The sequence below is a fragment of the Dysidea avara genome, chromosome 2 (genome assembly GCF_963678975.1).
Source record: "Dysidea avara chromosome 2, odDysAvar1.4, whole genome shotgun sequence".
Classification (NCBI taxonomy): Eukaryota; Metazoa; Porifera; class Demospongiae; order Dictyoceratida; family Dysideidae; genus Dysidea; species Dysidea avara.
In genome coordinates, this window is record NC_089273.1 from 2745043 (window position 1) to 2758446 (window position 13404).

At 36.8% G+C, this 13404-nt stretch overlaps 1 protein-coding gene and 1 long non-coding RNA gene across 4 annotated transcripts in view; one reads left to right on the top strand and one right to left on the bottom strand.

Annotated features, from left to right (window-relative positions):
- LOC136246347 (probable serine/threonine-protein kinase DDB_G0271682) overlaps positions 1–13404 on the top strand; it is a 113521-nt gene that overhangs the window by 93984 nt on the left and 6133 nt on the right. Inside the window, exons 7-8 of the mRNA XM_066037740.1 lie at positions 10655–10777; positions 11790–11865. Of these exons, the coding sequence (XP_065893812.1) occupies positions 10655–10777; positions 11790–11865 (199 nt within the window). The remainder of the gene's footprint in view (positions 1–10654; positions 10778–11789; positions 11866–13404) is intronic.
- On the bottom strand, positions 3716–5214 carry LOC136246400 (uncharacterized). 3 transcript variants are annotated; one of them, XR_010696393.1, is made up of 5 exons: positions 4796–5214; positions 4477–4541; positions 4388–4416; positions 4205–4337; positions 3716–3783 (listed from the first exon to the last, which is right to left on the bottom strand). It is a non-coding gene; the product is annotated as an uncharacterized lncRNA (long non-coding RNA). The 3 variants fall into 3 exon arrangements; XR_010696392.1 differs by having other exon boundaries at positions 4205–4416; XR_010696394.1 differs by having other exon boundaries at positions 4205–4416; positions 4477–4745.

Below are 13404 nucleotides of genomic sequence, written 5' to 3' on the forward strand. Positions count from 1 at the left end.
AGCTGATCTTTCTACAGGGCGATTTGTTTGTAGCTGAGTTCTCTACAGGGTGTTTGTTTGCAGCTGAACTCTCTACATGGCAGTTTCTTTGTAGCTGAACTCTCTTCAATGTGACTTCTTCTAGCTGAACTCTCTACAGGGTGACTTGTTTCTAGCTGATCTCCCTACCGGGTGACTTGTTTCTAGCTGAACTCTCTACAGGTGATTTGTTTGCAGCTGAACTCTCTACATGGTGGTTTCTTTGTCTCTACAAGGTAACTTCTTCTAGCTGATCTTTCTACAGGGTGATTTGTTTGTAGCTGAGTTCTCTACAAGGTGATACTCCTAGCTGATCTCTCTACAGGATGACTTGTTTCTAACTGAACTCTCTACAGGGTGATCTGTTCATAGCTGAACTTTCTACTGGGTGATTTGTTTGCAGTTGAACTCTCTACATGGTGGTTTCTTGTAACTGAACTCTCTACAGGGTGATTTTTTTGTAGCTGAACTCTCTACAGAGTGATCTGTTCGTAACTGAACTCTCTACAGGGTGATTTGTTTGCAACTGAACTCTCTACATGGTGGTTTCTTTGTAGCTGAACTCTCTACAAGGTAACTTCTTCTAGCTAATCTTTTTACAGGGAATATTTGTTTGTAGCTGGAGTTCTCTACACGGTGATTTGTTTGCAGCTGAACTCTCTACGTGGTAGTTTCTTTGTAGCTGAACTCTCTACAAGGTAACTTCTTCTAGCTAATCTTTTTACAGGGAATATTTGTTTGTAGCTGGAGTTCTCTACACGGTGATTTGTTTGCAGCTGAACTCTCTACGTGGTAGTTTCTTTGTAGCTGAACTCTCTACAATGTGACTTCTTCTAGCAGAACTCTCTACAGGGTGACTTGTTTCTAACTGAACTCTCGACAGGTGATTTGTTTGCAGCTGAACTCTCTACATGATGGTTTCTTAGTAGCTGAACTCTCTACAAGGTAACTTCTTCTAGGTGATCTTTCTACAGGGTGATTTGTTTGTAGCTGAATTCTCTACAGGGTGATTTATTTGTAGCTGAACTCTCTACAAGGTGATTTCTTCTAGCTAATCTTTTTACAGGGCATATTTGTTTGTAGCTGGAGTTCTCTACACAGTGATTTGTTTGCAGCTGAACTCTCTAACTCTCTACATGGTAGTTTCTTTGTAGCTGAACTCTCTACAATGTGACTTCTTCTAGCTGAACTCTCTACAAGGTGACTTGTTTCTAGCTGATCTCTCTACAGGGTGACTTGTTTCTAACTGAACTCTCGACAGGTGATTTGTTTGCAGCTGAACTCTCTACATGATGGTTTCATAGTAGCTGAACTCTCTACAAGGCAACTTCTTCTAGGTGATCTTTCTACAGGGTGATTTGTTTGTAGCTGAATTCTGTACAGGGTGATTTATTTGTAGCTGAACTCTCTACAAGGTGATTTCTTCTAGCTGATCTTCTCTACAGAGTGATTTGTTCGCAGCTGAACTCTCTACATGGTGGTTTCTTTGTAACTGAACTCTCTACAGGGTGATTTGTTTGCAGCTGAACTCTCTACATGATGGTTTCTTTGTAGCTGAACTCTCTACAAGGTGACTTCTTCTAGCTGATACAGGGTGACTTGTTTCTAGATGAACTCTCTACAGGGTGACTTGCATGTAGCTGAATTGTCTATCAGATTAACTGTTTGTAGCTGAATTCCGTACAGAATATCTTGCAATGTAATATAATTCTATAATGGAGTAAGTTATAAACGTAGCTGAATGCTCTATTAGGGTGACTGTTCTATTACAGTATCTCGATCTCGCATTTGCTACACGTAGTTGCCTTTCGAATCATAACTCAGTGGTTTGTAATCCGATTCTTCTGTACTACTGCAAGGCTTTCTATGATGATTATTCCAGCTACATACTGATTTTCATCTCATTGCTCTAAGTGGTTTGCCTGGTAGATGTGAAAACTAATAGTTTTTTATTCATAATAATCGATTGCGTAATTTTGACACAGGTTGGGTTTTGTGTCATATCTCCATGGTGTTTATCTCAATTCCATTCAAACCACAAAAAGGCACTCCTACGATGGTTACTCCATCTACATATCAATTTTCAACTCATTCCTCCAAGGGGTTTACCCTGTAGGCGTGACAGACCTTCGACTTTATTTTACGCACATAATCGGTAATAACTCCGTGAATGTTCATTGGATTCCTACCAAAGTTGGTGCTGAGATCCGCCTTAAGGAGCCCTTCAAGTGTGCCAAATTTCAGCCCTATCCGAGTATGCATTCGTGTTTTATGGCAGATTTTGCGAAGTGTGCGAAATGAAGAAGATGAAGAAGAGAAAGAAGAAAAAAACCAAGAAATTAAAATGAACTGTTGTTCGCTTGTATCTCGGAAATAGCTGGACCGATTTTCTTCAAATTTGGTATGTAGACTCCCATAACTGGCCGGCACTTGTGTAGCAAATTTGGTTCCAATCGGATAAGGAATCACAGAGCTACATATGTGTGAAAACTGCATTTTCTTTCTTCCTGTTAATATACTCACGGTGTGGCACGCCGGCTTCTTGGGCCACACAACACACTATCGTATGTCTTGATATGTATTATCAAGACTCACGGTAGTGAGTCGCGCGGCCAAGAAACTACAAAGTGCACGCCCAATTAAAAGACGCGCGGCCACTACTGTGAGTTATTTACGTGTAGGGCCGGTTTCGCAATATTAGTCCTAGATTATGCAACATCTCTCAATAGATTTGTATTGCGTTACGTGATAAAAAAATCTTTAGGAGTCATCATCATCATAGTTTTCTTGCGACCTCGCTAAAATAAAAAAGTAACCATCGCAAAATAAAAAAATTGGCGTATTTCACTTTATTTCTCTACCTTATGTTACAACTACTGTCACGTTATACCAGTCAACATAGTCGTGTTTATATAGTCCATCTAGCACTGACATTATCCAATCCTGGTTTGCCTATACGCGTATTTTCTTCAATCAAACCTCTAATCCCTACAATAACTTTTAAAGGCACGACGTGGACACAAACTCTAATGCCTGATAAACAAGTTGTGACAACGTGCTGAACTGTAAGTTCCCTAGGGATGGCATTTTAAGCAGAAATCTTTTAAATTCCATTTAGTGCCACACCCCATGCGAGCGTTTATAAATCGCCAGTTGTCTTATGGTGTGAAGAACAAAATCACTAGCGAAGGTGCTTTAAGCATACTCTTCAATTCTCTATTTACATGTAATTTTTAATAGATTAACCACAAAGGCTGATAAGGTGAATACAAAAGGTAACAAGCTTTTAGGGGTTACCACCTCTATGTAGTGTTTACCATGTAGCTTGTGTTGTGGCTTTCATTAAGTATTATGCACACACAAATGGTGCAACAAAATTTTGTAATGGATTGCTCGAATGTGGTTGGTGGTGTTGTGGCTCGAATGTGGTTCGTGGTTTGCCAGTGACCATGTATGAGTTGGGGTTGTTCCACACAACTTACACAATATTCAAATTTCATGATGGCCATGAAAATTTCTTGCCATATGGTAAACATACAACAATGTGTAACAACGTTAATCAACATCACATCAAGACTTGACTAAAAATAGTTCCAACAATAGTGATGATTTCTTGTATGTCAGCATGACGATACTGAGACCTGTAAAAGAATAAGCAGGCACTGAAGTTAACCTTAAATTAAACACTCATGCAACTGATCTGGAACATTGGTCGCAACACCAAAAACACTTGTTTTGATATCTGATGACACAATCCAGCAGGCACTGAATTAAAAGAGAATGTATAAAAAATCTATGTGCCGGGCTGTATCAATAATAGCATGGATAATCAAAATGAACAAAAATTATATCCCAGGCTAAGTGAATGAATAACATAACTGTTGGGTAAGCATGTCAAACCTGAACATTAGGACATTAGTCAAACAAAAGTACGCTATCACAACTTGGTCATAATACAATGTTTGTACCACTGGACTTCACACTGGTTGCCCAAAAATTGTGCCATTCCAGGACAGCAGCATAATTATGAAACAAATAGTTACTACAACACAGAAGGCTTACTGTTGTACCGTCTACACTGATATACCATAATTTAAAAACATAACAGGTAGCTAGGCATTAAATACAATACACTTAACATCTGGGTACTAGGAAAAATCACTAACATCACAACATGTAAACTGACCTAGAAATTAACACCCTTGATGCCACTACAGTCTACACTGGATATTTGTTTGAACCCATCAACACTATATCCGATACATCTGAGTAGACTGACCTGCAAATTCACATCACTAGTATACAGTGATAATTGATAACTACAAAAACAACAATTGCAATAATACAATTCTTCTGTACGTCAACTGACCTGAAATTCATGACACTCGATACCGAGACCTGTAAAAGAATAAGCAGGCACTGAAGTCAACCTTAAATTAAACACACATGCAAACTGACCTGGAACATCGGTCGCAACACCAAAGACACCTGTTTCGATATCTGATGAAACAATCCAGCAGGCACTGAATTAAAAAGAGAATGTGCAAAAAATCAATATGCCAGGCTGTACCAATAAAGGATGGATAATCAAAATGAACTAAAAAATATATATCCCATATGCAGGTTAAGTGAGTAACATAACTGTTGGGTAAGCATGTAAACCAGAACATTAGGTCATTGGTCAAACAAAAGTATGCTATCACAAACTGGTCACTGATAATTGATAACTACTAAAAGAACAATTGCAATAATACAATTCCTCTGAACGTTAACTGACCTGAAATTCATGACACCTGTATCTTTGTTCTTGCATGGTCTCAACTTACATATGTACCATGATCACATTCAACTGCTAGTGGATAAACCAGTATGACCAAATGGCCTGCAAAAACCAACAAGCAGGTGTTAAATACAATATACCTAAAGCCTGGAATATGAAAAATAATTATTCCACACTGATATAGTAATAGATTATAGGACGTTGTGGAACTTGCCTAAACGTGTAAACTTGAACAAGAGGACAACTGCATAATCTGGACACTTGGAATTGTCCAATACCTGATGAACTAGTTAGTACTAATGACATTCACTTCAACATTTTATCCCAGCTGGGTGAATCTCTTGTAACTGAGTAAAAAGGTGTTTATTTTCCACCTGCAACCAAAGTTCTACATTTCGATCTGTGGTTGAGTGTACATAAACTGACCATGCCATAGCCGGGGTATGGAAATGGTTCCTTTCCTTCTGTTGTGACATTACTTACAGCTGACTGGTAAATAATCATCGATGTCCCCGTGGACCCCAACAATGAGTATATCAATAACTTCACAAGTTGGAATGAATTTCCTTTCAACATGTGGTGGAATGAATTTCCTTTCAGCATCTGGTGGACAGGTCCATAAACCCTATCGCACAAACACGGTGAATCAGTGTGTGGCGATGTGACACGTTACACAAACTTCACTCCTCGTTTCGTTAGCATTCAAGACCGGCGTATATCATAGAGTACCTCAATCAGTATTCTTGACTCTTACTTCTTCAAGCGGTGCTCAAGCGATGTAGTTTCTCATGAGGGGCTCGAGTTTCTCATTAAAGTCGAGCCGATTAAAGTACGCCTCACCATCTAGTTACATTCTTAAACCATTCAATTTAAAACCACGTATCACGAGTGTTCGCTTAAGATAATTAGGGACTTTCCACGAGATTTCCCCTAAATAGATCACGTGTTAGTTGTCAATCCGGTGGATTCTGGTGGTATACATGGTTCAACAATGTGGTAAGTGTACATATGCTGTCAATAATTGTTTGTCCACTGCTAAACTAAGTTATTTTTGTGTGGTAAATATGCTTGAGGAAGGGTCTGGGGGACGACACTAATGTTTTGACAGCAGTTGATGATGGCCAGGCAAAAAACTGCGAGAAGAACTACTGTGATAGTGTTATAGTAGGGAAAAATTCCCACCCCTATAGCTCTGCCTAGGGGTGGGAATCAGGTACTGTATTATGTTGCCGATATGTACATCCGGGCCAAGAATAAAGGTGAAAGTGTTAGTAAGGCTCAATCCTATTATTCTGCAGAACAGGCATGGGAGTCTGGGACTCTGGGGGCATGCTCCCTCAGGAAAGTATAAGTACTAAAACTTTTTTGTTTTAATTGCTTCATCAAGTATAAAAATTTCAGTCAAAAGGTGATGATCGAGGTTCTGGTCTTATGCACTGGTTGGAGTGGTTGTATCGATACTGCACTGTGGCAACCTTGAGGGGTTAGTGCTGGCATTATCCTTGGCAATACTATTCCATCTCCCCGAGTCTTGATGATTGAGTCCTCCATTCCTTTCTCTGCTGCTCCAATCCTGAAGTTGTGACCACAGTCAAAAGGTGACGATCGAGGCTCTGGTCTTGCATCTATACTGTACTGCAACACCCTTGAGGGGTTAGTACCGGCATTGTCCATCGCAATACTGTTCCATCTCCCATATACAAGTCTTGATGGTTGAGTCCTCTATTCCTTTCTCTGCTGCTCTAATCCTGAAGTTGTGACCAAAATAATAAAAAATGGTTATAACATGATAAATGATTATGGTGATAACAATTACAAATGTATTTATAGCTGTGTAGCAACTGTAAACTAATTAGTCACTTGCAAGTTTAATTAGGTGTCTGAAGCATTTAACATGCACAGATATGAGATATATTCATCACATGCAGGCAGTAAAGATAGATTTACTCTAATAGAACAGTCATACTACACCGTAAATTCATACTTCCGAAATTACGGTGTTATGAAACAATCATTATTATGTGTGGATTTTACTGACTCTCCAAGATAATATTCTGCATTAATGTTAATAGCTCATTTCCAAAAAAAAATTACCTTTTAAACCAAATGTAGAGTCTATCACTGACAAAAATGAGTGATATCCACCCCAAAAACACCTTCGCTGTAAAAAAGGCGCGCCCAAGAAACTACAAGTACCTGGAACCCAATGTAAAAAAACAAAAAGTAAACAGCTCAGCTGAAGTGAAAAGTAACTGGTAACTTAAAGACCTGATATCTGAAGCGGCCAAGAATACAATTACTAAAGTTTAATCCATGCAAGAACACCTTGGCTATAAAACAGGTGTGTACATGAAAGTAACTGGCAACTGAAATGGCTGATATCTGAAGCGGCCAAGAATGAATGGTCATATACAATTAATTCAAAAATTTAACACTGAACCTTTATAATTCAGCTGTGTTCTATATTCACTCTTGCTGCATCGTAAAGTAATTTCTTTTAACTCTAATTGGCTGGTAATTTGGCCACCTTTTTTTGCTCTATTATACTGACTATTAAAAAAGGCGGCCAAATTACCAGCCAATTAGAGTTAAAAGAAATTACTTTACGATGCAGCAAGAGTGAATATAGGACACAGCTGAATTATAAAGGTTCAATGTTAAATTTTTGAATTAGTTGTATATGACCATTCATTCTTGGCCGCTTCAGATATCAGCCATTTCAGTTGCCAGTTACTTTCATGTACACACCTGTTTTATAGCCAAGGTGTTCTTGCATGGATTAAACTTTAGTAATTGTATTCTTGGCCGCTTCAGATATCAGGTCTTTAAGTTACCAGTTACTTTTCACTTCAGCTGAGCTGTTTTTTTTACATTGGGTTCCAGGTACTTGTAGTTTCTTGGGCACGCCTTTTTTACAGCGAAGGTGTTTTTGGGGTGGATATATATAACTTGTACATTTACTAATAAATTCAGAAATATTTAAAGTATTTAAAATCTGCTTCATCTTTTCTTCTTCCTGTGGTAAAGAAAAAATGATAGATTAAAAAAGCCCCAAAGCCGACTATAGGCCGGCTTTGGGGTATACAAATACAAAAAGAAGTGAAATCTAATCCAAAATAGCCAAGCTATAAAAAAAGGTGTGGCCCTCAAAAAGACTATGGTGAAAATGATGTGAAATCCAAGGTGGCAGCCAAGAAATGGCTGTGATGGTAGGTTTATGGTAAAAATTTTAATAACGACAATTCAGGTGAATTTTGTGCCAAGACCAAGCAGCACTAAATTCACCTGAATTGTTGCTATTAAACTTTTTACCATTAACCTACCATCACAGCCATTTCTTGGCTGTCACCTTGGATATCACATCTTTTTTCACCATAGCTTTTTGAGGGCGCACACTTTTTACAGTTTGGCTGTTTTGGATTAGATAATTATAATACTTTGCAAATTGTAATGTAATTTTGATTTCAAGCACAGGATTAACAAGGCTTGAGGTTTTCACTGCTTCGTCCTAACTGATACCTTTTTGCATAAAGCAATATGTATGTAGGGACCAGTCTATTTTGCTTTTTTTTCCACCTATTTTTCTTTCCAGCAATTCTTTTATTTTTCACCTATCATGCTCCATATTTTGCTCAAGAATTATAAATTGTGCTCAGCACTGATCTTTGTTAATTGAATATTTCCAATTGCAAAGCTACAGTTTCGCCTTAAAGTGACTGTTCTATTAGAGTATCTCAATCAGCAATTACTTCTAACATGTAAAGCAAGAAGCTAGCTAATATTGCTTAACATGTGTGACTGTTTTATTAGGGTATCTCGATTGTCACTTGTTGTTCCTGTAACAATTAGCTATGCATTGTTGATATTTTAGCACGTCTGACTGTTCTATTAGAGTATCTTGATCTTTTGTGCAATTTTTATGCCAACTTCACAAAAATTGCACCAATTATGCCAGCATTTTGCTCATTGCTTTTACTCACCCATTTTGCCACAAATTTTGCCGGCGAATTCGACGGGTCCCTATATGTATGATATACTCATCATGGACTTGCCTTTGTCCTCCTTTGTGTTCCATCTCTTTTTGCTGACAATGAAAGTTATGGTAGTGCACCAATTGCTTTGAACTCCTATTTCATAATAATAAAATCAATATTCTCCGTGATGTTTTGCATCACTCCTCCAACAGTTAAAGGTTGTAGAGTAGTTTCATGTATTGTTAGTGTGTAGGTCAGTATAAAAGGAAGATCATAGTCAAACACTATATGGAAGTTCACGTTGTGAGGTACAATTGTAGTCTCATACATCTGGCATTAATAAAGTACTTAAAACTAAAGTGCAAATTTAATCCTTACTTTAGTCATGCTGATCATATGAGCTAAATTAGGAATTAAAATTTCACTTCAGCTAATGACCCACCTCAGGATCCAGGGTTTCACAAGGTGGATACACCATAATCAGGGTAGTAGGTACAGAGCTGCCCCTAGAAGAGTTAAGTGTTTTACATATTTCAGGACTGAAATTTTTGGTTAAGTTTATGCCAAATATCTAAATCATAGTAATAACATACTTTTTAAAAGTGTTCTATATTGATCAAGAGCTGCATGTAGAGATCAGTATCAGTCACGAGTTCCACTATAGAAACTAGTGTAAATTGTCTTATTATATGCAAAGGACTAAGCTGAAAAAATTCCTTGCAGGTTACACAGCTAAGTGTGCCCCTGTGTGCCCATGGGTTGGTATTACAGTGTTCATACTGAGTGAAGGATTCTTAATAGTGTTGCACACAGTGAGTCTGACTATTCTATTAAAGCATTTTACTGACTGCTCTATTAGAGTATCTCGATTTTGTGTATAGAATTTTTTGGGGAGAGGGGACACATCCTCCTCTGGAACAACTACTCTCAATGATCAATGATAATATTGTTATATTGACCAGTAGTGGCTACATACTATCACAACTACTCTCAATGATCAATGATAATATAGTTATATTGACCAGTAGTAGCTACATACTATCACAACTACTCTCAATGACTAATGATAATAATATCAGATTGCAATGCTACTGTGAGCATATATCTCCATGACAGATTTTGATATGATCAACTACTGGATAACTGAATTCTGTAGGATGAAATTTATGTGCAATTATGTGACCATGGGGCTTGTGTTCACATGCTTTTTGGCTACTTTTTCAAACTTCCATCACTCATATCTTTTTATACTATACATAATGCTATGGCAATGTAATTTTCTGCTCTTATTAAGCATTATTTTGATTATGTAATTAGCTTTATGATGCAAGTTACAGAATGCAAATACTCCATACCAATACTGAGATCTGACCTGCAGTGTTGCAGGGTGTCGTTTGTGCCCACATGCCCTGTTTTCGCAGGCCCAGTCACATATATTAAATGCTAGACTTATTACCTTACTGTTTGTTTCCATGGAGAATTATTGCGATGACATTTCATGCATAACAAATCAAGTTTCAAGAATACTGTTATAGTAGTAGACATGAATACATTATTAAATGGAAAGTGGTTTTAAAGTTTTGTTGACTGTAGCAATCCACAATATTTCTGTATCATTTAGCTATCAACATTAGTTTGTTTCACAAAATATTTATTTTAGTGGACCTTATACAGTAGAATTGTTCCCTAATTGTACCAATAATATTGTACGTATGTGACTTATGGAAATCAGATACTTAGAATTACAGTTGTTTGCTTGTCGCAATGACCATTTGACTACACAACACAGCACTGTGTGTCTTGATCTGTAAACGAATTATATATTAAATAATATGTTGTGTTTACTGTGTATAGTAATAATCTTGTCATTTTACTAATGTAGATATTGGAAGGTGGTCAGTTTACTAAAAAGACTCCACTGGAAAGAGCAGTTGATGGCAACAAGGTGGACATTATCTATTGCATGATCAAAGAGTTCAATAAAGATGTTTCCAGTGTTGATCAGGTACAGTATAAACAATAATAATCCTTATTGTATCATCATGTAGCTACATACAGATGTTGAACATTTGTAGTATGTGTATAGTGTTCCGGTGTGATTACCTTAACTCTATAACCTAACCATGGTTCAATATCCTATTTTCTTACAACTTTTGTCAGAAGAGATAATTGTGATGTTTAAAAGTCAATACAAAGTTATACATTTCTAAGCCATACATTTATGTAGAGGTTCATCAACAGTATTGTGTGAAACCCATACTCTTATAGCTGGTAATGAGTTCAGTTTCAGTACAAATATTAATGAGCACCTACTAGTGCTGTGAAACTTAAGAGTTCACTAATCTGGTTATTATAAGGTGAATAATTGGATATTGACTGGTTATTGCCTGACTGCAAATTAGCAGGCATAATATACTCTGTTGCCTCAGCAACATACAAAAAGCCGCATGAAACTTTACAAAATGCATGCACTGCATCCGCATAAGCCACTATAGTGGCTATTGATATTGTAATTTGATATTGTCACATGCCATAATGTTACAGAGCTCGGTTTGGTGGAAGGGTGGTTTATGTAGGAAAGCATGCCATAGTGTTCCATATGTGCTCAAGTTAGCATCTTAAATGGTACTCAACATGCCTGTTGGAAACAGCAGGGTGGTAATAAAGTGACCATCAACATCCCGCCTTAAAATTGCAGTGACTGCAATCACATATTTACGCATGCTGTGAGGTTATGTTATGATGTTATAACACTTGTCAGCAGGGGTGATTTATTGTTTACCAAGTGAGTTGGCAAAACCAGTTTAGCCAATAATTTCCTTTACTTAGACAATAACTGGTTTTTCCATACTGTTTCACAACACTAACACCTACAGGGTATAGTGGAAAAGCAAAAGATTACATTAAATTGTTATCATCATTTCCTCAAATTTAACTAGCTGTTATCAATACATTTAAACCTGCAATTGTGTTTTCATTTGTGACTACCAGCATTACAAAGTCTTCCTGTTATCTAGAATTACCAATCAAGGATTAGAAAAATGGTTCAAGATTATGAAAGATCTCATCCAAAACTGATGATTCAATCACAAGGTATAGTTGCAATTATTGACTTGTTTGCACATTCCTTTACATTTCTTGATTTATACAGCCCATGAGGCACTTGAGCAAGCACCAATAAAATAAAAGCCACACTGCTCCAAAGTAATAGCAATAGAAAACATAATCAATTATTGGTGGCCACTAGACAATTATGCTCCAATTTTATCTATTAACCTGTGCTACACTTCTCAAAAAGTTTGCAATCTTCAAAATTTACATATATAGAGCTGTTTATTTACTACAGTGCTTATGTACTGACTCAGGTACCCAACTGCTCAAAAAGAGTTACTATTATTTTTTCTGCACTATGACATGTTATATATTAGTGCTAGGCGGTGTACTGGAGACACAAGTAACTTTTACTTGTGACATATGTGCAACTTTTAAGACTATGTGTTAACACAAACAAAATAGGTTTTTTAAAATGTAGATTTGTTGATCAACATGAAATGCAGGATACCAGGGTATTTCTCAAAACCAGATTCCAGTAGCAAAAATGCAATAGCACTCAGAACTATTTTGCATCTAACTTAAATTAATTGTATCAAATTTCCAACACACTACAGAAAGCACAAATTTATCACTTTGCAATTCTTGCAGTAGAATTCTTAGAAACTGGGTGAGTTTTCCTTTTCTATACAGTATATGCCCAGAATGAAACCACAAGAAAACAGTGTGAGTGACTAATCTTTAAAGTGTACAAAACCAAACTAAAATCTCTTTTCAAATTCCTCTTGGTTCATTGTGTCCACCTTTTTTATCCATATTACGTGCTTTTCTTCAACATAATATGTGATCAGCTTTGCATATGGCTTGTTTGTACAAATTGAAAATTTGCAGTATATTTATATGAGAAATTTGTATTATGGTTTATAATGAATGGCATAAACAAAGCTGCACATGTACAGCATCATACAAGTCATATTGGAGTCCAGAAAATATAATTGGACCTTTATTTTTGGGATCCCCTTTATACAATACTATACTGACAGTAATGCCATGAGCTTAGTATATGACCATTTAGCTGCCTACACTTTTAAAGCAGAAATTATCGTACTTCCATCAAAAGCATGCTTCCCAGACTCATATGAGTATTGTTTCTTGGTACCTATTGTCAGTGTTGGGAATAACGCGTTACTTATGTAACGTGTTACGTAATATTATTACTTTTATGGTAACTAAGTAATATAACGAAATACGCTATAAAAATGGGTAATATAACTCAAGTTATTTTACTTACAAATGTAACGCGTTACCTAAGTAATATAGTTACTGTAACGAATCTAATATTGCATAATATTATTACTACAAGTAACGAAGTTATTAATCTCATTAGTAATCCACTGAGTAACGCCTAGCCACAACGAAGTAATGAAGCCTACTGAAAGAGGCTTATTCACCAGCTTCTTACTTATAATCAAGATTTGCACATTGTCCAACAACGCAATAGTGTCACGTGATGAGGTGGTAGTTTCACACATGACAGCTTAAAACTGTGGACATAAAGTAAAATAATATGTAATATCATGA